General features: G+C 41.1%; 2 protein-coding genes across 5 annotated transcripts in view; one reads left to right on the forward strand and one right to left on the reverse strand.

Moving 5' to 3' along the window:
• Nucleotides 1–3589, reverse strand: part of LMBRD2 (LMBR1 domain containing 2) — a 31840-nt gene extending 28251 nt beyond the window's left edge. The window contains exons 1-2 of the mRNA XM_087715412.1: nucleotides 3319–3589; nucleotides 236–460 (exon numbers count right to left, since the gene is read on the reverse strand). Of these exons, the coding sequence (XP_087571538.1) occupies nucleotides 236–409 (174 nt within the window). The 5' untranslated portion in view covers nucleotides 410–460; nucleotides 3319–3589. The remainder of the gene's footprint in view (nucleotides 1–235; nucleotides 461–3318) is intronic.
• Nucleotides 3590–3886: 297 nt separating this feature from the next.
• On the forward strand, nucleotides 3887–25655 carry SKP2 (S-phase kinase associated protein 2). 4 transcript variants are annotated; one of them, XM_087715414.1, is made up of 10 exons: nucleotides 3887–4057; nucleotides 8778–9022; nucleotides 11062–11173; nucleotides 12549–12692; nucleotides 13300–13434; nucleotides 17419–17517; nucleotides 19050–19177; nucleotides 21172–21223; nucleotides 22151–22258; nucleotides 25127–25655. In XM_087715414.1, exons 1-10 carry the CDS (start codon nucleotides 3945–3947, stop codon nucleotides 25338–25340), a joined length of 1350 nt encoding a protein of 449 aa, XP_087571540.1. In that variant the 5' UTR covers nucleotides 3887–3944; the 3' UTR covers nucleotides 25341–25655. The 4 variants fall into 4 exon arrangements, with proteins under 4 accessions (XP_087571540.1, XP_087571543.1, XP_087571542.1 ...); XM_087715417.1 differs by having other exon boundaries at nucleotides 3890–4053; XM_087715416.1 differs by lacking the exon at nucleotides 3887–4057 and adding an exon at nucleotides 4990–5218.
• The last annotated feature ends 353 nt before the right edge of the window (nucleotides 25656–26008 follow it).

The following is a 26008-nucleotide window of genomic DNA, read 5'->3' on the forward strand; positions in this document are numbered from 1 at the left end:
ATGTACGCAATGAGAGAATATATCTTTACTGTATGTTTGTTGATTTCAAGAAAATGTATAATAAAGCAAATAGGCACAAATTTTTGAATAAGCGCATTTTACATTAGATATCTGATGTAATTCTTGAAAATAAATTATTACAATAAAATAACAGAAAATCCTTATCTGCTAATTCTATGGAAACCCTATAATCAAATTTTATTAAAATGGAGAAAATAAATATGAAAATTCTTACCGTAGTGACATCTAAGGGCAGTATAAAGACTATGAGAAAACAAAGGTACCAAGCTAATAGTGTTGCAACAATCACAAGTTTGTGCTGCTTTTTAAAGTCACCATATCGATGTAGTATGATTAACGCCAAAAAGAAGACGACAACTATCTCAATGCCCAAAGCTGCACCACTCATTATTGTTCACTGATTCCAACCAGCATGTATTGGTTCGTAAGAGGATTATATCTGTAATAAACAGCAAAAAACAGTGATTTAAATAGAATAGAATATGGCTTGCAATAAACATTTAATTCATTAATATTTGGCTGAAAAGGTTTTTTAAAAATCCATTTAACTTGTCTACCACATTGGACTCTACTCCATGCCATCGGACGTCAGTGTATCTTAATATCTAGAGAACAAAAGCACTGATTGAAATGCTACGTCAGTTCCTGATTAACCTCTGTCCCTCTTCTACAAATGGGTATTGGTCCTGCTGCCTGAGGTTGGTGGGAGTACAGTAACAGTGTAGTAAGAATTGGGGAAACTTGTGGCTGCTTTAGAGAATCTAAGAGAAGAATGTTAACATCACAGACCTTTTAAATGATTGAGTTTCTGTCCATTTTGTCTCCCTGCTCCTCCGAGCCAGTTTAGATCGATTGCTTTTCTTTCTTGTTTTTTTTAAGCTACTGTTTAATTGATTTGTGGTATGACCTTTTTGGATATTATGTCAGCCCTTTTGAGTCATACTATGGCAGAAAGATAGAATATATTTTAAAGAATAAATAAGATCTGGAATGACTAACTGTTAATTTTACCTTCATTATTTCATTTGTCAACTCTTATTAAGTCATTGGAAATGAACTTCAAACCACGCATAAGTAGTACATATTGCTGTTATAACATATTGCTGTCGTAAACAGAGATGAGAAGAAAGATTAAAACCTGACAGCAAACCTTTACTCCAAACTTTATAGTAAAAAACTAATTTTTACTATACAGGTATTGAGAAAAAGCTAACTATCAAAAGCTTCCACCAGAATATCTTAATGTTTTTAAACGGTTGTTAAATCAGTTAAAGTAACCAGGGGGAAAAGGTTAAACGACCACTGGGCTAAAAAGCACAGTAACTTTTCAAAAGCAGTAGATAGATAAAACCTTCAAAAGATAAAACCTTAAGCAAACACTTCACACCACATCTGTATACTTGCCTGCCCTACAATTTCTGTGAAAAACAAGATTAACATGTCAAAATTAGGCTGTAAATTTCAGTGAATTCAAGTTGGCAGTTTCAAGAGAGTATGCATTTCGTGTTCAATTCCCTTTGCACTTGCAAGCTTGCCTTTCAGAAATTGATCTGAAGTTTCCCTGCTTTGGAATGAACTTTTTAAAAGCAGCACTCCTAATTTTGTACAGGAATCAATCACCGTTCTAATTCAGGCACACTTATCCTTACAGTGTTACCTTGGTACTCAACTGCTTGGAAATCATTGGATTTGGTACTCAACACATTTTGATGTGAAAATTTTGTCCCAGTACTCATCTGTTTGTTACTCAACACACAAGTTAAAATTTGTCAGTGTCGGCTACCTTGTGACTCGCTATATTATTCCTTGTGGGAAAAAATTGTTTGGTACTCATCACTCCTCCTGGAACCAATTAATAATGAGTATTAAGGTACCACTACATTTTGTCCTTTATTCGATATATTCTTCATGTATGAATACATGTACATACACATACATACATACATGATTCCCACCACCTCACCTAAAATACAAAGTGCTGTAGTAATGACGACTAGCACTTCTATTCATCTAACACTGAAGGGCAGAAGTAAAAGTTTCTATCAACATGTGTGGGTAGTGCTCGCAACAGGTAATACCAGAATATATACATATCCAATGATAATTATTCATTCATGTCCTACTTTTATTTAGCACACTTCTATATCCAGTGTAAGCATGCAAAAATAAATAAATAAATTGGAGCAGAGAATCCTATAGACCCAGAGCTGGCTGCCTGGTTTTAAAGACTTTAAAGCACTTATCCTGTTAGAGTAAATATTAAACAAAAATCCCTTAGAATTGGGAAGCTTTCACTCCAATTCTACCATAGTCGTGCTGGTTACTCTACTTACTTTAAAGAAAATGCCCTTCCCCCACTTGGTTCTTCCCAAATCTCCCGCATTGAGGAGTGAAGGGAACTGTAGTCCAATACACCATAAGGGGCCGAGTCTGGAAAGGCCAGCCTGAGAGTGCCAAAGGGAAGAAAGCTAACAGGGCAGGAGGATGAGGAGGATGGGAACTGTAGTCCAATGTGGGCTGCGGGTGATGGGAACTGTAGTCCAGTACACAATAGGGGGCCAAGCTGGGGAAGTCCGGCCTGAGAGGGCCGAAGGGAAGAAAGCTAACAGGGCAGGAGGATGAGGAGGATGGGAACTGTAGTCCAATGTGGGCTGCGGGTGATGGGAACTGTAGTCCAGTACATAATACGCCAAGCCGGGGAAGTCCAGCCTGAGATGGCAGAAGGGAAGAAAGCTAACAGGGCAGGAGGATGGGGATGATGGGAACTGTAGTCCAATGTGGGCTGCGGGTGATGGGAACTATAGTCCAGTACATAATAGGCCAAGCCGGGGAAGTCCGGCCTGAGATGGCAGAAGGGAAGAAAGCTAACTGGACAGGAGGATAAGAATGATGGGAACTGTAGTCCAATGTGGGATGCGGGTGATGGGAACTGTAGTCCAACACACAAAAGAGAGCAGAGTCGGGGAAGGGTGGCCTGAGAGGCCAAAGGGAAGAAAACTAACAGGGCAGGAGGATGAGGAGGATGGGAACTGTAGTCCAATGTGGGCTGCGGGTGATGGGAACTGTAATCCAGTACACAATAGGGGGCCGAGTCGGGGAAGGCCGGCCTGAGAGGGCCGAAAGCTAACAGAGCAGGAGGATGAGGATGATGGGAATTGTAGTCCAATGTGGGCTGCGGGTAATGGGAACTGTAGTCCAATATACAATAGGGGTCCGAGTCGGGGAAGGCCAGCCTGAGAGGGCCGAAGGGAAGAAAGCTAACCCATGACAGGAGGACGGGGCTCCGTGTGGACTTACCCGGCAGCGACGGGGCTGGCCACTCCCCGGTCGCATCCTCTGGCGTCCCCGCTCCTCTCCGGGTCACTGCTGGGCGCCGAGCCAAGGACTTCGGGCTTCCCCTTTCAGAGAGACTCCTTCCCGAGGCTGCTCCCGGAGACTCCCGGCTGCCTACTCCTCAGGCGGAGGAAGTCCGGCTCTCCGCAGGAAGGAACCGAGCCGGCCACCAGCTGAACCGCAGACGCCTCTGACATTTCCGGCTCCGTTCTCTCTCCTCAGGCGCGCGAGGAAGCCTGGGAAAACATATCCACGTTGCCGAAACCTACCACAACTTCCGATGTCACTTCCTTCACAGAGGGGCTGTGATGAACTACCGTACCCAGGAGACATCGCGTTCTGCCAAGCGCTTGCGTAGGAGCAGGGTTTGTCGCTTCCCCCCACCCGTCACTTTACCGGTGGACTACAGTACCCAAGAGGCATTGCGAAAGCCAAGCTGCCTTTGTTTACCTAGCCCAGGGTTCTCCAAAGTTGGTCACTTGTAGACTTCAACTCCCAGAATTCCCCAGCCAGCATAGCCACAAGTTTTAAAGTGGTCAACTTTGGAGAACCCTGGGCTAGCCGATGGAAGATAGTTAAATAAGTTAGGGATGGGTTGCAGTGGGAGAAATCTAACAATGGGGTGGCGAAGGGTCTCGATACTGATTAACCCATCAGAGAACGTTCATTGTGATTCCATCACTAATCAACTCTTTTTGAGTAAGTAAGTAATTACTAATCTCCGATCTATGCACTGTAAAGCGGTATATAAATCTAACTGCTATTGCTATGCAATCCTAGACCCACCTGGGATTGGCCTGGTTTATTACAGATTAACAGAGTTGGAAGGGACTTTGTAGGTTACCCCGCCCCCCCCACAAGCAGGAGACCCTACACCATTTTTGACAGATGGCAGTCCAGTCTTTTCTTGAAAGTCTCAAATGATGAAGCCCCCACAACTTCCGAAGGAAACTTCTGTTCCATTGGTTGTTTTTTTCTCACTGTCAGAAAGTTCCTCTTTATTTCTAGGTTGAATCTCTCTTTAGTCAGTTTCCATCCATTATTCCTTGTCTGGCCTTCAGGTGCTTTGGAAAATAGATTATAAATAAAATAATAATAAAATAAAATAATAATAAATTAAAATTATAATATGAAATTAATATAAAATGAATGTATGATTCCGTTGACAAGTGTAACATTGCACTGTTGAGGTTTCATTGAAACAGTTATTTTTCTACCTTGGTAATATCTTAAAAGTTTAAATTGCCCTTAAGTGCTTTACATAAAACACAGGACTTTTATTTGCAATTCATAGATGTTTTATAGACGCTGCATTTTATGGAAGTTACACATTTATTACAAATACATTTCTCCCAAATCGCACTTTCCTGGAACTGGAAACGAACAGAAGGAAACAATTGCTGTTAATAATAGTTTATTATTAATATGACATGTCTTCCAATAATCTAAAGAAAGTGTCGCCATAGAGCAGTGTTTCTCAACCTTGGCAACTTGAAGATGTCTGGACTTCAACTCCCAGAATTCCCCAGCCAGCATTCGCTGGCTGGGGAATTCTGGGAGTTGAAGTCCAGACATCTTCAAGTAGCCAAGGTTGAGAAACACTGCCATAGAGTACTGGACTGTAGATGAGAACGGTTTCTATTACAAAGAACTACAACTCCCGAGAACCACCGCGAGGTCTAGGAGAACGTTAGCCCGGGCGGATCGAGCGCGCGAGGTTCTTTTTTTTCCCCTGGGTTTCCGGAGCTGCGGCAAATTTAACTAGATCAACAAAGCTGAGCGAGGCAAGGCGCGGGAAAGCAAAAGCCCGAAGGATCGGAGATCCCCGTTCTTCATGCATCACCCCTTTGAGCATCATGCATAGGTAAAGATAAATGGATGCAGCTGGGAAGGCAGAAGAGAAGCCAAGATTAGGAGCGGCGGGATTGGCTTGCGCGCTTTGTTGCGGGTCGTTTGGTGTTTCAGCTAAAAATGCTGCAATTCACAAATCGGACATGCATTTTTCAGATTATAACTGCACGTCTAATTACTGTTTAGGAATCCCCAAGGAATAGGCATAATAAATATTTGCACGATAAGTGCAAAGAAGTTAGGAAAGTTAGGGTACTGGTACTGGCGCATTCTCCATATGCAAAGTTGGCACAGGTGGATAGGTGTGCTAGCACATGGAATTAAACAATGCCAGAACAAACCTGTGCAGGTGTGCAAATGGACTGAATGTGGGTCTCTTTTTTGTCTTTGAATCCAGTGGAAAATATACATACTGATGGGAAATCGTCTCATAGTGTTGCAACATGTTGCTAAATTGTATTTGGAAATGCTGTATTTGAATGCAAAATTAGCTTATTCCAAAGTTTGTGTACAATGTACAATGATGCAACATGTCATTTAGATATTTTCAAGAGTTCCATTGAGTGCAACTACATCAACCTGTCCATTGATTTTCTTGTAAACAGGATAGGAGGATTTGTAGTTGCCATCCTCTGATCTGCCCTCTACATAGGTAGTCTTCGACTTACAACCACGACTTTCTGTCGCTAAGCAAGACAGTTGTTAAGGGAATTTCACCCCATTTTGTGACTTTTCCTGCCACCGTTAAGTGAATCACTGCAGTTGTTAAGTTAGTGATATGGTTGTTAAGTGAATCTGGCTTTCCCATTGACTTTGCTTTTGCAGAAGGTTGCAAAAACATGACCTCAGGACACTGCAACTGTCATAAATATGAATGGGTTGCCAAGCGTCTGAATTTTGGTGACATGAACATGGAGATACTGAGATGGTTGTAAGTGTGAAAAACGGTCATAAGTCTTTTTTCTACAAGTGCCCTTATAGCTTCGAATGATCACTAAATGAATAGATGATCAAAGATGATCTCTAGTCCTCTGTTGAGACAGGGTGTTTTATTCTTCCATGCAGGACTTCCATCCATCCAAACAATTTTTGATGATAATGGTTTAGGTTTAGGTTTAGGTTTAGGTTTATTGGGATTTATATGCCGCCCTTTTCCCTGAGGGGACTCAGGGCGGCTTACAACCACAGGGGAGGGGGGTGCAAGGTCAAAAACAAAACAATATGTGCACAAAGAAAAAATAATAAAACACAACTTTCATTCAGATAATTATAGCAAGTTGTCAGTCTCCCAATCCAGTATATCTTTTATTGTCTGTCTGTCTGTCTATCTATCTATGTATCTATCTCTGTATCTATCTCTGTATCTATCTATCTATCTATCTCTGTATCTATCTCTGTATCTATCTATCTATCATCTATCTATCTATCTATCTATCTATCTATCTATCTATCTATCTATCTATCTATCTATCTATCTATCTATCTATCTACTTTACTCAGTATGTATTTTAATGGTATTTTTTTTGGTTGCAGAAAATCTCCTTGGCCTAATAGCAGTAGCACTAGCAATAGATTTATATACCGCTTCATAGTGCTTTACAGCCCTCTCTAAACAGTTTACAGAGTCAGCATATTGTCCCAACAATCTGGGTCTTCATTTTACCCACCTCGGAAGGATGGAAGGCTGAGTCAACCTTGAGCCCGATGAAATTCGAACTGCCAAACTGCCGGCAGCCAGTAGAAGTAGACTGCAATACTGCATTCTAACCACTGCGCCACTAAGGACTCTTTCTTTCATCACACACATCAAGCCCCAGTTTATTCAAAAGCCATAATTATTTTGATTTATTCATATTGTTCAATAATACATCTGTTTTATAAGTTACAGTGTTTGGCTCCACACAACATGTTGAGTAAAAAAATTAATTTGAAATCACAGCATATGCCAAAAGAGGTACATGTGATCAGATTCAAAGTCCCAACAGCTGCCCCCACAAGTGATCACATTTTGAGAGCTCAGCAACTGGCCCACATTTACGGACGTTTCCAACAGTCTACGGTTGTGACTACAATTTATAGCTTTTTTGGGGGGGTCCAAAACCGGCATTTACTTTCTCTTTCTGGCAATAATCACCTTTTGCAAACAGTGACTTTACTTGATGACCTCGCTGTTTGCTTAATGATGATGCTGTTTGCGTTGGGACCATGGTGTTTGCTTAATGACAGCTACAAAAAAAAATGTTCATAAGCTGATCTTAACAACCAGAACAACGTTTAACTCTAATTCCAGCTTCAAACACATCAAGAACTAGTAGTAATGTATGTAGTAATGTATGAAGGCATCCCAGTCAAGTAAGGTCTAAAATAAACATATCTGGAATTTTTAGCTCTCTTCTAATAAGCATAATAACGTTTCTGTCTTGAATAGAATAGAATAGAATTCTTTATTGTCCAAGTGTGATTGGCCACACAAGGAATTTGTCTTTGGTGCATATGCTCTCAGTGTACATAAAAAGAGAAGATACATTCATCAAGAATCATAAGGTACAACATTTAAGGATAGTCATAGGGTACAAATAAGCAATCAGGAAACAATATCAATATAAATTGTAAGGATACAAGCAACAAAGTTACAGTCATGGAGTCATAGGTGGGAGGAGATGGGTGATAGGAACAAAGAGAAAACTAATAGTAATAGTAATGCAGCCTTAGTGAATAGTTTGACAGTGGTGAGGGAATTATTTGTTTAGCAGTGATGGTGTTCAGAAAAAAACTGTTCTTGTGTCTAGCTGTCTTGGTGTGCAGTACCTTATAGCGTCATTTTGAGGTTAGAAGTTGAAACAATTTATGTCCAGGATGTGAGGGGTCTGTAAATATTTTCACAGCCCTCTTTTTGACTCGTGCAGTGTACAGGTCCTTAATGGAAGGCAGGTTGGTAGTCATTGTTTTCTCTGCAGTTCTGATTATCCTCTGAAGTCTGTGTCCATCTTGTTGGGTTGCAGAACCAAACCAGACAGTTATAGAGGTGCAGATGAGGCGGGGGGGAATGGCCCATTTTCTGCTCATTTTTGCCTTCCCCAGCCCCCAGGAGCAGATGAGAATAATTCCTCTGTAGAACTGTATCAGCAGCTCCTTGGGCAGTTTGAGTTTCTTGAGTTGGCAACGTTCTTTATTGTGCTTTTTTAATGACGTTTTTGATGTTAGGTGTCCATTTTAGGTCTTGAGATATGAACTACTTCAATTAAGAGCCACAGTGGCGCAGTGGTTAGAGTGCAGTACTGCAGGCTACTTCTGCTGATCACCGGCTGCCAGCGGTTTGGCAGTTCGGGTCTCACCGGCTCAAGGAGTTTGATTCTGAGTGGCTCAAGGTTGACTCAGCCTTCCATCCTTGATAAAATAAGAACCCAGATTGTTGGGGGCAATATGCTGACTCTAAACTGCTTAAAGAGAGCGGTAAAGCACTGAAGCAGTATGTAAGGGCTATTGCTATTAAGTCTCTGTTCCTGTGTTGGCTGAAGAGCTATTATGGATTGCATGTAAAATGGTAGCTGTGGGCCTTTGCATCCTTTCAGGAGACATCTTCAGGAAATTCCAGATTTGGAGAGCAACATCACTACAGGTGTCCCATGGAGCTGGCATCCCAACAAGACTTCAGATCTCCTCTCAGGCATGGGAGTGTCTGCTCTTAAACTGGACAGTGAGAACACCCCCCAGGATCTCTTGATGTGTGTGAGTCCACCCACGAAACGGCAGAAAGTGAGGGAAACCAAATTTGTGATTATCCGCCAGCCTAGACTGCTTCAAGAGACAGTTGCAGGTAAGATCTCCCCGCCCCCAAAAGCTACCGTATTTTTCGGAGTATAAGACGCACCGGAGTATAAGACGCACCAAAATTTTGAAGAGGCAAATTAAAATTTTTTTTTTAAGGTTTTGCACTCTGAAGATCTCCCCAAAACAGACCGTTTTTCACGAAAATAGGCCCCTTTTTGTCAAAAAAAAGGGCATACATAGCCTTTTGGAGGCTTATAGAGTGCTCGGGTGGGGGGAATGGCCCATTTTCTTCTCATTGTTGCCTTCCCCAGCCCCAGGAGCACTCTGGAAGCCTCTTAAAGGCTACGGATGATCATTTTTGCAAAGGGGGTGAGGTTTCGAGAGGCCAAAAATGCCATATTCGGTGTATAAAACTCACCCAGATTTTCACCCTCTTTTTTGAGGAAAAAAGGTGCATCTTATATTCTTATACGGTATTTAAAATTCTGCGTTAGGGTGATGATAAAGTTTAAATTGATAGCAGTTTTTTAAATTATAAAAGCAGGCTGATTTGTTGGATTCGGCTATTATAATTAGTTTTCCTTAATCTTGGTTTGTTGTCAAGAAACAGTTGCCCTAAAGTAACACAACAGACTTGCTATAAACCATAATTTGCAAATCAGAGTGGCTGAATTCATTCAGCACACTAACTGAATGCAGGGTATGAGGTGGGTATTTCTTAAACTGGCTCACTACACTTCTTCAAAATTAGATTTATATTAGTCACCATTTGCATACGAATACATTTTTAAGTTGGGAATATTTGAAAAGGCAAGTAAATAACTTAATACCCTAGCTAACATTTAACTATCCCATTTTCTGAAAACCATGTTTCATTCTTTTACACTACCGTAGATTGCAGTCCCACTGTATTTACCTTGAAGTGAGTTACATGGAACTCTGTAAAAAAATATTTTTGATTCTGTTGTGTGTGTGTGTGTCGTCTTGGATTTTTGTTGTTGATGTAAGATCCAAAATCAATGATTTGAGGTCAGTGCTTCAATTTGTTTTATGAACAATGTTTATAGACACTCTAAAATAGATTTTAGAAAACCTGACCATTAAGTGTACAACATTCATAAAATGTTAAAACATATACTACTTAGGGATAAATTGCTGCAGTATCACAAGATGCAAAATAAGAGCAAACAAGATTAAGCAGCCCAAGAAAATTGAAACATTTTTCCCAGTGCTAAAGTAAAACATGTTAGGCACCAGACATTCATCCCACCTGTAGTTTATTTATTTACGAGATTTATATTGCCTCCTATTCACACATGGCGACTCAAGGTGGCTTACAAGAATATAAAAACATCATATAAAAACAGTAAAACTAATAAAAGAGAAAAATCATATATAATAAAATAAAATAGCCCCCCGCCTCGGTGACAACACGTCATATGATGGGCTCCATCCCACTCTGGGATCCCCAGGCACAACTGGCAGAACCAGGTCTTCAGCGCCTTTGGGAAGAGTGTTAAGAGTGGGGGGCATTCTAATCTCTGTGGAAATGATGTTCCAGAGAGAGGGAGCCACCACAGAGAAGACCCCTTCTTCTGTGTCCCACCAGGTATATCTCCCTAGTTGTGAATAAATTATTCCTTTTCCACTCCTATATTTCCTCCAGTCAGGACACCACCAATCTCGTGGGCTTCTTATTATTGTTTTGTGGAATCTGTTAAGATGGAAATGAGCATCATTAATGGTGGTTCAAATTTTTTATCCATCGTTTTTAATAGTAGAATGACTCACACAACCTCAGACAATTATGTGCCAAGTACATACTTTGCTGAAAGGAGGAAATACAGTGTTCTCCATGAGTTGGAAAAGTCCAGCTGCATTTCCAGTGCAAAAGATGCTGGAAAAATTTGGTTACCAGCCAATGAACCAGTTAAAGCATTCTTAGCCTTGGCACTTTTAACATATGTGGATGTCATTTTTCAGAATTCCACTCCAGAATGTGGAAGTCCGCACATCTTGAAGCATCAAGCGTGAAAAACACTCAGTTAAACCTTCATAATAATTCTTTCCTTTCCTCCCCAAAAGGTATTTCTTGGGATACTTTGCCAGATGAATTGCTGTTGGGAATCTTTTCCTGTCTAAACTTGACTGATTTACTGAAAGTTTCCCAGGTTTGCCGGAGATGGCATCGCCTTTCGTAAGTGGCTGTCGATTTCTAAATAAAAGTGTGTATATATAAATATATAAAAGCATTTTCCTTGTACTCTTTGCTGAATTGGTTTTCACTGAGCATTGATGAACATAAAGGTTTCCCTCACACATATGTGCTAGTCATTCCCGACTCTAGGGGGCAGTGCTCAACTTCGTTTCAAAGCTGGAGAGCCAGCGCTGTCCGAAGATGCCTCCTTGGTCATGTGGCCGGCATGACTAAACACCAAAGGCACACGGAACGCTGTTAACCTTCCCACCAAAGGTGGTTCCTATTTTTTCTACTTGCATTTTTACATGCTTTCAAACCGCTAGGTTGGCAGAAGCTGGGACAAGTAATGGAAGCTCACTCCATTACGTGACGCTAGGGATTCGAACCACCAAACTGCCGACTTTTCTGATCAACAGGCTCAGCGTCTTCGTCACTGAGCTATCGCGTCCCTATAGCATTTATATGATTTATTAATTTTTTTTATAGCAATAGCAGTAGACTTATATACCGCTTCATAGGCCTTTCAGGCCTCTCTAAGCGGTTTACAGAGAGTCAGCATATTGCCCCCAACAATCTGGGTCCTCATTTTACCCACCTCGGAAGGATGGAAGGCTGAGTCAACCCTGAGCCGGTGAGATTTGAACCGCTGAACTGCTGATCTAGCAGCAGCCTGCAGTGCTGCATTTAACCACTGCGCCACCTTGGCTCTTGTAGGAATTTCAGTAGGAATTAAGTGATTTAGGAGTTTCACTTGTCATATGTGAGGCAACAAACATTCCAAAATAATAGCCCGATATTGGGATGCAATTTTAACTGCATGCTGCAGAATTGTTGTAATATTTTCCATCTAAGATCTGAACAGATTTATCACTTTGGCTCTTTGTTTTTAATAGTATCATCTTTATTGTCATTGTACAAAATAAATACAACAACATTGGTTTTAACTTCACTGGTGCAAAATTGTAGTGGAAACGAACTCCACTGTGACACCGGGAGTTCAAAGCTGCAGCGTCTAAATGCGCCACCACTTTGGAATAGATGAAAATTAAATGAAGTTCTGGGCAGATTTTGCCCAACGCACGTAATATTTATTCATTTTTCATAGTATCAATACTTCTTGGCACCATTGTTTCCCATATACAGTATGTATAAACATATATATGTACAGTATGTCAATTTACAACCACAACTGCGACGAGAACTTGCATTGGTAAGCAAGGTGATTAAGTGAATCGTGGCTGATTTTTTTTTATGATTATTGCATAATAATCTGCTCATGACAACCTCAGTTATGCTGACATTTTTGCTTCAGTGACTGTTAAATTAATTTCCTCCCCTCCTTCCCACCCCTTTTTTTTCTTCTTTTTTTAAGGCTTGATGAGTCGCTTTGGCAAAGTCTTGATCTTGCAGGTAAAAATCTTTTGCCAGGAGTGATTGGCCAATTGTTGCCGTTGGGAGTGATCGCTTTCCGCTGTCCAAGGTCCTGCATCGCGACGCCTTTGTTTAAAACAAGCAGGTAAATGCTGCAGTAAAATGAGATGATATCCTTTAATTTTGCAGTTTTGTTCCTGCCTGTCTGCTAATATGCTGTATGTTTTGCAAAAAGAAAGAAACACTTTTCAAGGGAACTGGGAAATTTGGTCAGCTGACCTAGACTTTGGCACCAGACATCGGTGTAGTGCCACGTGTGAATAGACAATCTTTTTTGGCTGAGAGCAAAAAATGTTCCCTCTGGTAAAGTTGTCTGCAACTCTAGCCCCACAAGTCTTAAAATTGCCAAAGTTGGAGACCCCTGCTCTAAGGAGTTTCTGACAAGCAAACTTAATCTGGGAAGCCAGAGTCACTTGATGTGCAAATGATTCACTTAACAACTGCAGTGATTCTCTTAACAACCATGGCAAAAAGGTTGCAAGGTCACAACTCACTTAACTGTTGCTTTGCTTAGCAATGGAAATTTTGGGCTGAATTGCACTGGTACCTTGAGGACCACCTGTCCATTATTGTTGTGGTTTCCTTAAACTATATAATTCAACAATTCTATGATTTTGCTAATACTGTTTTTTTTTTTTTAAGAATTGTATTCCACTGCTTTCCTCACACTCTTGCTTGTTTCTTCTTTTTAGGGCTCTTTGTGTGCAACATCTGGATTTATCGAATTGTACAATAAATGTTATAGATCTCGTAGCTATCCTTGACAGATGCCAGAGTCTGCAGAACCTCAGCTTAGAAGGTCTTCTACTTTCTTCTGGTATAGTTAGGTGAGCAATTAAAAATGTGTTAATTTTTGATGCTACCTTCAGGAAGAGAAAGTCGTAACAAATCCTTGACAAAGTCCTTACCCGGTTCACACACCTGGAGTTCATGTGTTGGTGGATCCTCATTGTTTTGATTGCTACGATTGTATTTCTATGGGCTATTATCCTTTATAACTTCGTTCCCAATGTTTCTAACTTTGCAGACTGGCGGAGGTGGGGTGGGGAGGGCATGCCGAGGATGCGTACTCACTGGGCGTTTCCATGGCCTGGCTGAAAACCCCTCATGGTCCACTAATGGGCTGTGGCCAACAGGTTAGGGACCCCCTGCTTTATTGTGCTTTGCTGTATTTTTCTTTTAAATTGTATTCAGGATGTTGTAAGTTTTCCAGAGTTTTTGGAAGTGGGCTGGTTATTATAAATACCGTATTTATCCCACAATTAAAGTACCATATTTTTTGGGGTATAAGACACTCCAAAGTATAAGACACACCTGGCTGTTGGGGAGGAAAACAAGAAGAAAAAAATCTGCCTCTGCCGCCCAGCAATTTGCCTCCTTGCAGCAAGCAGCCCTTTTCAGTTCCAGTACAGCCTGATTAGCACAAGCAGCTGATTGTTGGATCGGCTTCCTGACAATCAGGCTGCAGGGATTGCCATAGGCTATTGCCGCCTCCGCGTGCCCCATTTTCTGCCCATTGTGGGTGGCGGGGATCAGAATGGGTGGAAAATGGGGCACGTGGAGCCGAAAATGGGGCCTGCAGAGGCCAAAAATGGGATGCGGAGGCAGAAAATGGGGCACACGGAGGAGGCAATAGAAATCCTGCAGCCTGAAACAGCTGATGGTCAGGAGGCCAATCCAAACGCTGCTTGTGCTAATCTGGCTGTGCTGAAGCTGAAACAGGCTGTTTGCTGTTTGCTGCAAGGAGGCAAATTGCTGGGGGGCAGAGGCCAAAGGGTGGGGGCCGGCAGGTTGGTGGGGCTACATTCGGTGTATAAGATGCACCCAAATTTTCACCCTCTTTTGGGGGTGAAGTGCATCTTATACTCCAAAAAGTACGGTAATAATAATAACAACATAAGGTGTAGGAATGCAAGAGCAGGCTCAAAAGTATTGCAGATTCACCGAACTATTGAAGATCCTGTGCCCCTCAGCTGTAGATCACAGGAAATATTGTGTTTACCTTCCCATTGGTTGATTTCCTTCCCCTTTTATCAGTGATAAAAAAATGTAAGAAATAAAATAGTCTGCAACTCAGTTGTAGAATCAAATGCTAAACAATTTTGCATACAGGTAGTCCTTGCTTAATGACCTCAGTTGGGACTGGCAACTCTTATGACCAAGTGACGTGGTTGTTAACTCAGACATCATGTGACCACGCCTTCTGAGTTTACTGCCAGTTTCTCCATTGACTCTTGCTGGAAACTGGTTATGTAGTGTGCAAATGGCAATTGCACAGCTGCGGGATGTTGCAATTGTAAATGCCTACCAGTTACTCCCAAATCTTAATCACATGACTGCAAGAATGTTGTGACACTCATATGTGCAAGATCAAGTCATAAAATTACTTTTTTCAGTTACTTCAAACAGTCACTAAACAGGGAGGTCCTTAAGCAAGGACTGTCTGTACTCCTTTTCTGTCCTGTAGCCTGTGCCTCCTTTTTTGTCCTGTAGCCTGTGCCCAAAGAGCTTTATGGAGTCCTTTCTTCTACCTCCATTACTTCCTTTTCCTTCTCTGTAGAATTGATCTGTCCATTCATCAACTTAACAAACTTCTTAGTAGTAGATCAATAATAACTCATTTATCAAGAAGCAACGTTTTAAAATTTTCTGTTTATTTTAAAAGTAAGAACATAAGAGGTGGGGAATGAAAGACAATCTTATACCGGACTTTCTGCTTTTTCATTCAGCAAGGGAATGCCTCTTTTAAGATAATGTCTGCCTGCATGAATTATATTACTTTTATTGACGTGAAGAGGTATGTAGGGTCAGTCAGTTGAGTAACTGAACTTCTAGTGAAACTGATCTTAGGAATCCTTCATAATTGCATCATGTTTAAAAATTCAGACTAAATCTGGTTTGGTGTTCCTTTGTAATATATAACTTCTTTCTCCCTCGTTTCTTGCTTAAGGTTTAAGCCTTTGCTCAGTTTTTTTGCTTCATAACATTGGTGTTGATTTTGAAGCTGTAGGATTTTTAGAATTATTTTTGTGATTTGTGTTTTATTTTAGCTCTCTAGAACTTTCCTTCTCTGTCGCTTCCATGTAAAGCAGGGGTCCCTCAACCCCTGAATTGGTCCATGGCCCATTGGCAAGTGGGGGCAAAGCTTCATTTGCATATGTGTGAGAGCTAGGTTGCGTGTGTAAAACCATCCCCTCCTTTTCCCACTACCAGCGACAGTGCTGCTACGGCTAATGGTCCGTGAAGGTGGGGACCATTGATGTAAAGGACATGGATAAAATCTCATTCTTCTTCCCAACAGTTATTCTATTTTATTAATTCTACTAACTGCTTTATTTTGCAAAGAGCAGTATGTACATTAAATAAATACTATACAGTACAATAACAGAGTTGGAAGGGACCTTGGAGGTCTTCTAGTCCAACCTCCTGCCTAGGCAGGAAACCCTATACTGTTTCAGACAAATGGCTATCCAACATCTTCTTAAAGACTTCCAGTGTTGGGGCATTCACAACTTCTGGAGGCAAGCTGTTCCACTGATTAATTGTTCTACTGTCAGGAAATTTCTCCTCAGTTCTAAGTTCTTCAATTCCCTCCTAGATTAGTTTCCACCCATTGCTTTTTGTTCTACCCTCAGGTGCCTTGGAGAATAGTTTGACTCCCTCTTCTTTGTGGCAACCCCGGAGATATTGGAACACTGCCATCATGTCTCCCCTAGTCCTTCTTTCTATTAAACTAGACATATCCAGTTCCTGCAACCGTTCTTCATATGTTTTAATCTCCAGTCCCCTAGTCATCTTTGTTGCTCTTCTCTGCACTCTTTCTAGAGTCTCCACATCTTTTCTACCTCGTGGCGACCAAAACTGGATGCAGTATTCCAAGTGTGGCCTTACCAAGGCATTATAAAGTGGTATCAGCACTTCACGTGATCTTGATTCTATCCCTCTGTTTATGCAGCCTAGAACCATATTGGCTTTTTTGGCAGCTGCTGCACACGGCTGGCTCCTATTTAAATTGTTGTCCACTAGGACTCAAAGATCCCCTTCACAGTTACTATTATTGAGCAAGGTACCACTTATACCAGTGATGGCGAACCTTTTTTGGCCATAAGGGGGGGAGCGCAGGGGGGTCGTGCATGGGTGTGCTACAACCATAATGCAACACATGCCCACGCCCTCCCGTGCGCTTTATAGGATCCTGGGGAGGGCGAAAAAAGCCTCCCCCGCCCCCCAGATGACTTCCGGTTTGCTCGTATGGCCGGTTTATGCCCTCTGGAGGCTTCAGGGAAGCCTGAAGATCCCTGAAGCCTCTAGAGGGCTTAAACTGACCCTATGAGCAAACCGGAAGTCCGTTCCCGAACTTCCAGTTTGCCGTAGGTACTGTGTTTTGCGCTTCGGAGGCTTCAGGGAAGTTCCTGAAGCCTCCGGAGGGCCTCCGGGGAGAGGCTCTTTTTGCCCTCCCCAGGCTCCTGTAAAGCCTCTGGAGCCTGGGGAGAGCGAAAAATGTCTTTAAAAAAGGCTGAACTCAGCTGGCCAGTGCGCGCATGTGCACTGGCCAGCTGAGGTGTTGCCCTGACGAATGGCTCCGCGTGCCACCTGTGGCATACGTGCCATAGGTTCGCCATCCCGGACCTATACGGTACCTGTGCATTTTGTGTTTCTTGCCTAAATGTAGAACCTTATTCAGCAAATTCACAACCAGTTTGACACGTTAGAAATAGTTTGGTATCTTCAGGCTCTCTTGCAGCTTTGGCTCCTGATGATAGAACAGATCAATTTAGCAGTATTTAAACACTCTATTCTTTCTCTTTTAGAAGTATAGCACAAAACCCCAACTTGGTCCGGCTCAACTTATCTGGATGTTCTGGATTCTCTGCAGATACCGTGGAAGTGTTGTTGAAAAGCTGTCTGAGGTAACATTACTTACATGAGATATTACATTGAATTTAGCACTAGTGTTAAACATTCTAAACGGGATTTGTTGATAAAAACTCTAATAACAATCCAGAGTTCAGATTAGAGGGACAAGTTGCTGTGGGTTTGAGTGGTCATCTAGGCATTCACACGTTGAGTTGTGCACAGATGCAAGAAACTCATAAATATGATGCACAACAAAAACTATCTTGGAATAAAAAGAAAGGCACAAATAGTTAGGTGTGGGTGATGTGTAAGGGAGGTCATAGATCGAGTTGTATCATTTTTACACCATGGTCCCAATTGGGATGGCTGTGGAATTTCCTCTATGATATTTGTGAATTTGTACGTTTTCTGCAGACCTGGTGCTGTTTTCCCTCTTGGCCAAAGGATTCCCAAAACCTCATAATAGATTTCAGGGACAGTAGAAGAACTAAAATATTTAAAAATCCACCATAGGTCAGTTCTGCTAGTACAAATGCTGTTATGGAGAACATCAGATGGTGTACATAAGAACTGGGTTCACATATCTTGCTAATCTGTAGTTTTTATTTGAATTTAGTTCAGCATGTACTGTATTTTTCAGAGTATAAGACACACCTTTTTCCCTCAAAAAAGAAGCTGAAAATCTGGGTGCGTCTTATACACTGAATACAGCATTTTATGCCTCCCGAAACTATGCCCCCTTCACCAAAATGGCCGTGCATAGCTTTTAGGAGGCTTTCAGAGAGTTCCTGGGGGCTGGAGAGGGCAGAAACAGCCCATTTTTTGCCCCTACCCCCACCCATCCCCCAGCAGCACTCTATAAGCTTCCTAAAGGTTATCCATGCCCCTTTTTGTCCAAAAAAAAAATGGCCCATTTTTGCAAAAAATGGGGCTTTTTTGCTTCTTTTCCCCCCCACCCTCAAGGAACACTCCCAAAGGCAATGCCTGGCCTTTTTTTGAAAAGAACAGAGCCATTTTCGTGAAAAACCGGCTGTTTGGGGGAGGTTTTCAGAGTGCAAAAACTTTTAAAAAAATATTTCCTCTTCAAAACCTTGCTGCATCTTATACTCCGGTATGCCTTATACTCTGAAAAATACGGTAATTTGACCCTAGTTGTTGTAGGATGCAGCCACAATTCAGTTAGTGAAGCTAGCATTCTGGTTTAACAAACCTACATTAAATTATGTCTTAGCATTAAACATTAAACTACGGCTTAGCACAGTGAGTGAGCCTATTGTGTCGTGTGATTGACTTTTCTTTTTCGGTTTTGATTCTACTGGCCTTCAGTGCCATGGTATGTTTTGTTGTATAAAAAATTAAATGAAGGTGAAACATGTTTGAATTTCAAATTAGAAGACTGAAAGTTGGGTGTTTTATTTTTTATACTATTTTATTTTATTTTTATACAATTTTGAGATATTTTGATCCTTTCAAAACTCTCAGTTGATATGTATCAAATTTATATAACTGTCCATCTCATGAGAAGTGATTTTGGGTGGCATACAATAATTGGTAGATAATATATTCCTTCTCAATTTATACATAGGTTAGAAGAATTGAATTTAGGCTGGTGTGACTTCACAGCTGACCAATTGAAGATAGTAGTCAGTCATGTTCCTCCCAAACTATTGCAATTGAACCTTAGTGGATACAGGCAGAATCTCCTGATCCCAGGTGAGTTTTGTTTTGAAACAGTTTTTCCAGGTAACCTACCATTCCTCAAGTGATAATTGGAGGGGGAGGTTGTTTTCCATTGTAATTGAACAGTAGTTCGGTTACATACCCAATTTTCTCCTTAAAATGTTAAAGCCACCTAGTAAAGAAATCTTAATATGCTTTTTGTACTGTGATTTCTTGACATTCCTCTCAAAGCCTGGTATAGCGCTCGAGCCAACAAAATTTTCAGAATCTGAAAATTGTGCCGAGACTGGATACTGCTTTAATGCAGCTTCTACCACATTCAGAATAAATACTGTGGTTTACTTTTGGATTCCCACACATACCGTGCCGATAACAATACAACCTCCCATGTTCTTGGGAAAAATGTGATGCATATAAAGGCCAGCAACAGCTAATAGCAACTGTGATTTCCAATTTTTATGTATATAATAAGTTCACTTGAACTCAATCATATTGACAAAATCACCATCAGTCAATTGCAAAAGGCAGTTTTACTTGGAATATTTTACAGCCTTTTACAGTACCTTTTAACAGCATTAAACAACATTTGGCTTCCCCCTTGGGAAGGACTTGATAAGGAGACGAAAATGCAAAACTCAGTCTTAAGTATCTGTGTGGGCATGCGAGCTGTCACCCCAGCTCAGCTCTGCCACGCATGCGCCTCCCGCCAGCCAGCTGGTCTTTGGGTCTCTGCCGTGCATGCACGGGAGTGGGGCACATGCAGGGGGGATGCTCATACATGCGGGGGGCATGCACATGCATGGGAGGCGTGCATGCATTGCATTTTGGGGGGTTCGGGCGTGCTTTGGGCACTCAGTCCGGAAAAGGTTAGCTAACACTGTTCTAGAGAGTCCAAGTAAGCAGACTTGTATATGCAAAGAATAAGCTTTGTCACTGAGCTACAGTTAGAATGGCTTCCCATAAATGATTATTTGAACTGTAGCTACACCAAATTGAATGGCCCATTTGATTGTCTTCATGGGATTGTTCAGTATGGAAGAAGTGGTAGATACTTGATTAGCCTTATCACCTCATCAATGTATACACAGGTGCCTGGCTCAGGCTGGGTCATTTCCCGAAAGCAGTCTGGATTACAGACTAAGTTAGGGGACCCCTAAGCCCTCTGACCTTATACAGTTTACTTCCCAACTGAACTAGCCTTTTCTGAACGATTGTACGAATGGCAAATGTGTAGCATCTATAAATTCATATAGTAGGAATTAGTGTTTTCAGGGGCTAGACATCATTGCATGGTGTTGCATGCTGACGTAAGAATTCTGGCAAAAAATAGTGAACTTTCATAACAGCTGGCAAGCTTGTGAAATTTTGAATCACTTGTGCATTTCTGGATAGTTCAGGCATCACCCTAAAGCTTTGCAGGATAATATGGTATTGGTGCTTCCATTGCAATAAAAATTGCTGAGACTGTATACAGGTAATCCTCAGCCTACTAACATAATTGAGCTCAATATTTCTGTTGCTAAGTGAAACATTTGTTAGCTGAGCTTTGGCTCATTTTATGACCTTTCTTGCTGCTGTTAACTGAATCATTGCAGTTCTTTAGTAACATGCTTGTTAATGAATCTGACTGTCTGTTGACTTCGCTTGCCAGAAGGTCGCAGAAAGGGAGCACACGACCCCACAACACTGCAGTCGTCATAAATATGAGTCAGTTGCCAAGTGTCTAAATTTTGATCATGTGACTAGGGGGATGCTGCAACAGTCATAAGTGAAAAACAATCAAATCATTTTTTTTAGAGCCATTGTAACTTGGGTCACTAAATGAACTATTGTTAAGGCGAGGTTTTATCTGTAGATGTTGTGTTTTCTAGTATGAAAAATGTGTTAAAACTAAAGTAGCCTTTTTAAATCCTAGTAGAAAATGTACTTCTGACCAAGTAATTTGTGGCATTGTTTTAAGATCATATACTGGATAATGCCATTGAGTAAGTATGAATGACAGATTATATTTCACTTTTCATTTTCAGATGTTAAAACGTTACTAGAGAGATGCTCTGGTCTAGTACATTTAGATTTAAGGTAAGTACTGCAGTTGAATACTAGTTTGCATCTTTGAAAGCCTTGTGCTTTTAATAAAAAACAATATGATAGATTGAATGCATCTTATGCCATATATAAGTGATAGATTAATATTGGAATAATCTCAGGGTTCCAAGTAATACCCCCATAGCAAACAGAACTCTGAGGCAGGTAGATTCCTCAAAGAACAGTTTATTTGGAGATATCATATTGACACAGACTGATGAAAACCAACTCTAAATGTTCCCACGGTTTTCACCTAAGTAAACCGTTCCCACAGCTTTCCCCTTTTCCCAAACAAACAGTCATATGGTCCAATCAGGGTGCTGCTCAGTCGCTTGATAACTCAGTCCTCCTTTCTTCAGCCACCTGTTGGAATGTCCTTGGTTCCCAGGGGAAAGTATTTTGTTTTGGCTACAAACTCCAGCTATCTCTATTCCCCCCTCCCTAGCCCTCATCTCCATCGGGCAACACTGAAGCCTCAAAATGACCTCAATCAGGCTAGCTTCAGTATTGACAAGTACATTTAAGTGCCTAAATCTGTATTAAAATTATACTGTTCTGAGTTGATCCTTCTAACTAAATTACTCACTTTTTGTTTGGCATCTTTAGCCCAGCTGTAAATAAATCTTGCCAAACTGAAGCATCCTATTATCTACATCAAGCATATACTCTGAAGGACTATTAGGGAGGGGCTGTCTTCACCCTCTTTCTCTCACACAAAATATCTGGACTGAGCTGCCTCTGGAATTGCACTCCCTCCCTTCTGGGAATCTAGCCTACTACATTCCATCACAAGTACTTGGTCATGTGAAAGACTTGAATATGCACATCCAGAATTAAATAAAATATAAGTTTTATTTTTATAAAGACATGCAATCTTAAATAAATGCAAAATAAAATTTTCTTAAATACTTGCGTTGACAGTGACAGTGTTATGTTGAAGCCTGAATGCTTTGCCTACTTCCACCAACTCAGACACCTTGAGCACTTAAGTCTTAGTCGATGCTATCAAATACCTCCCGCTGCTTTACTGTAAGTCATTTTTTATATCAGTTTGTTTGTGCTAAAAGTGAGAGCTAATCCTGCAAATGCTAAGTTTTTGCAAGTTATTACAGGTGAAATGTTGTTCTGCAGAGTGTTTCCTTGTGAACATAAACAATAATTTATTGTAGTTTTTAAAAAATTCTGATTGTTACAAGCTCTTTTAGCTTTATCCGTGGCCTTTTTTATGCTTTGTGAGTTGTTTAAAGAGACCAAATCCTGTTCTTAGTATCAACAAAGGTTTTTTTTCAAAGTTTAAGACTTTGAGATCAGATTCAGACTGCTCTTTATAAATGCTACAAACTGATTTTTCAATGTATGCCTTTGTCTGCTTTCATCCTTTGCTCGCTTATTGCATTTTAAAACATTTAATTGCTATATATTGATCCTCCTTTCAAAAAGAGGACTTTAATTTCTTCTGCCATTGTTATTGACTCAGTTTCCACCAGAGGTTTCCTGGATGCCAGAAAGTATAACTGAAGGATGTTTCCCTGTTAAACACAGAATGTGTAAATTGATGCTGCACAGATCAGTTATGTCCCAGCATATTTTTATGATAGCTGTAATTCTTTATGCCTTAATTGGAAGGATACATTGGCTTGAGATTTTTGGCAAAAAGGTGTGTGTGTGTGTTTGTGTGTGTGTGTGTGTGTGTGTGTGTGTGTAAATCAACTGGAATGCCTAAGTTCCTCCCTTTGTGCATTCTAGAAATATACAACTGACAATTTCTGAACTGGAAAAGCTGGATGGGTTACAGTATAAAAAAGGGGCAGGATATTTTGCATTTTCACTTTTTTGAGTGAGAAACTCAAGGGTGGGGCTGTGCACACTTTGAAAAAGATTTGAAATATGTAATTAGGACTGAGCACACATAAGATCCAACACTTATAGTTGGAATCATTTAGCCCTACTCAAGAGTATATTTGTTGTTCTTGTCCCAAAGGTGCTTTTTCCAGAGGCAACTGGACTTTCCGTTTTTTTTTTCTTTGAAGACATTTCGTTTCTCATCCAAGAAGCTACTTTAGAGCTGAAGAAGCTTCTTGGATGAGAAACAAAATGTCTTCAAAGAAAAATAAAAACCAGAAAGTCCAGTTGCCTCTGGAAAAAGCACCTTTGGGACAACCATGACCTGGATGACTGAGACTCTCCATAGACATTTATTGTTCTTCCACTCATCAGATTGCTGACAGAAGCTAAGAGACTATTTATAAAGCAGATACATTGTTAGAGGGCCGCAGTGGTGGGTTCTGGCCGGTACGCCCTGGTACAGATGTACCGGTGGATGCTGTACTGGAGGGCTCACCTGCCCACCCTCCCTTGTTCCTTACCCGTATTTAAGCTGACTGGGCTATTTGTGCATGCATGTGCAGCGTACGGCACCTGTGCAACGCTCCCCCGAGCAGCGAGAGCAGCGCGGTGGGTGCACATGCAGCATGGGTGCACACGCAGCACACGTGCTGTGGTGGCCCCCCGACCTTGTCGCAGCGTACCAGTTGCGATGGGATCCAGAACCCACCACTGGAGGACCACCTTTTAAATATCATTGTAGATAACTTTTAAAATTATCACTTATTAGGGTAAATTCCTCAAAGGTGAGGTGCAGCACATCTTTAAACTGCATAACCAAACTGGAGAATGGGGAACAATGGTTACTGGGGTATTTTTATAATACTGCATATATATAAAGGTCATTCTCAGCTACAACCATTCATTTAGCAACAGTTCATAGTTACAACAGCTTTGAAAAGTGACTTACATCTAACAGTCCTCACATCTATGTCTGTCATAGCACCCCCCCCAAGTCATGTGATCACAATTTTGACTGCTTGGCATGTATGTGTAATACTTGCAAATTTCTGGGGTCACATGATAACCATTTGTAATTTTCCCAGCCAGCTTCCAATAGGCCCATGATGGCAAACCTATGGCACGTGTGCCCAAAGTGGCACACAGAACCATGTCGCCTGGCATGCGCAGCCTTGCCCGTTCTTCTGGGTTTCTGGCACGCATGCACGCGCAATGATCAGCTGGCTTTTGTGTGTGCGGCAGTGCTGGAAACTGAAGAGCTGGTCTTCCATTTTCTGGCAAGTGCACATGTGCTGGCTAGATGATCATTGCACGGGCATGCATGCCGGAAACCAGAAGTGCACCTGCCAAAAATCGGACATGTGGGAGCTGGAAATTGGACGTGTGTGCCAGAAACCGGAAGTTCATTTCCAGGGGTGTGCATGCCCCCTGGGTAACTTCTTCCGGTTTGTGGACCCGATGAGCACTCAGTGCCAAAAATGTTCACCATCAATGCAAGAGGCAGTCAATGGGGGGATCTGGATTGCCTTAACGACCATGTGATTCCCTTAAGAACTGCAGTGATTTGCTTAATAACCATGACAAGAGAAAGGTTGTAAAATTGGATGCAACTCACTTAACAACTGCTTTATCAGCAGAAATTCTGGTTCTGATTGTGATTGTAAGTCAAGGACACCTGTATATATGTAATAAAAAGATAATCTGCAATGCTGTTTGTATGTTGGGGACCACAAATAGAAATGGAGCTGCTAATATAATTTTTACAGTTTTAATTGTACGATGGGTCCTTTAAATTTTTAAATGCTGTAAACTGCACTTAGTCCAACATCAAAATGGATGTTGGAATGGACACCCTTGCGAACAACTTAGTCCTTATAGAATGTACATAAGTATTAGTTTATTACATGGTTTTCAACATGCCCTTGAATTTAGAGAATAATTAAGTCACAGCTGTTATTCTATGAGATGTGCTGACAATCATTCAGTACTGAACACATGAAAAATCGCACTAGCTAAATTAAAGGAATTATTTTGTTGTATTTTTTCTTTTAGTGAACTTGGTGAAATTGCTACACTCAAAACACTGCAAGTTTTTGGAATAGTGACTGCCAATTCCCTACAGCTCTTAAAAGGGACGCTTCCTCATATAAAGATCAATACCTCCTATTTTTCACCTATCGCAAGGCCCACCATTGGCTGCAAAAAGAACCAAGAGATTTGGGGAATCCAGTGCAGACTGAACTTGAGAAATCTGGCTGGGGTTTAATACATCTCAAAAGACTCTTTGACTTCTACCAACAGCAACATGAGTTCCTCAAGTCTTGACTGAGGAGTTCTTGGCATTACGTTTTAACCTCACAACTTGCAGTTACTGACCTGGTTTTATCAGTTTATGACCAAATGCTATCAAGTATTTTACAAGTTGTATTTAAAAAAAATGTTTTAGGTTCCACAATGTACGCTGAGGCCTATCCAAGGAACGCTAATCATGCACAAATAGTTGCCATGCAATATGCATGCTCTCCTTGTGGATTTTTTTTTTAAAAAAGTAGCTCTAGTTAATAAAACTTGTCCAAATGTTCATGTTCTCTGTTTTATCCACGCCAGTTGTTATTGTTTCAGGGAGTACGGTGCATTTATGCTGATATACTTAAGATTCTGGCCTTTATCTCACAACTCCTAGAATCAACATTGGAATTTTATTCTATTTAGATCCCAGCCCTGGAATTTCTTGTCTTGTATCTCAATACTCACCGAGTACAAAAAAACAACTTGTTGCTAATTGTTACACAGATATTCCTTACAATGGCACTTGGATTGGAATTTCCGTCACTAAGTGATGTTATTGTACAGCATAATGTCATTGCTTAGCAATGGCGACCCCTGCAGACTCTATGGTCAATGTTAAGCGAGGTTTGTGATTCATTAAGTGAG

Source organism: Thamnophis sirtalis, unplaced genomic scaffold, assembly GCF_051295495.1.
Source record: "Thamnophis sirtalis isolate CommonGarterSnake01/CBP01778 unplaced genomic scaffold, rThaSir2_p1.2 scaffold_5, whole genome shotgun sequence".
In the NCBI taxonomy this organism is placed as follows: Eukaryota; Metazoa; Chordata; class Lepidosauria; order Squamata; family Natricidae; genus Thamnophis; species Thamnophis sirtalis.

Coding starts and splice junctions, on each gene's coding strand:
- SKP2 (XM_087715414.1), top strand. CDS start 3,945: ATGGGTTGCAGTGGGAGAAATCTAACAATGGGGTGGCGAAGGGTCTCG. Junction 11,174..12,548: donor CGGAGATGGCATCGCCTTTC/GTAAGTGGCTGT, acceptor TCTTTTTTTAAG/GCTTGATGAGTCGCTTTGGC. Junction 17,518..19,049: donor TTGTTGAAAAGCTGTCTGAG/GTAACATTACTT, acceptor ATTTATACATAG/GTTAGAAGAATTGAATTTAG.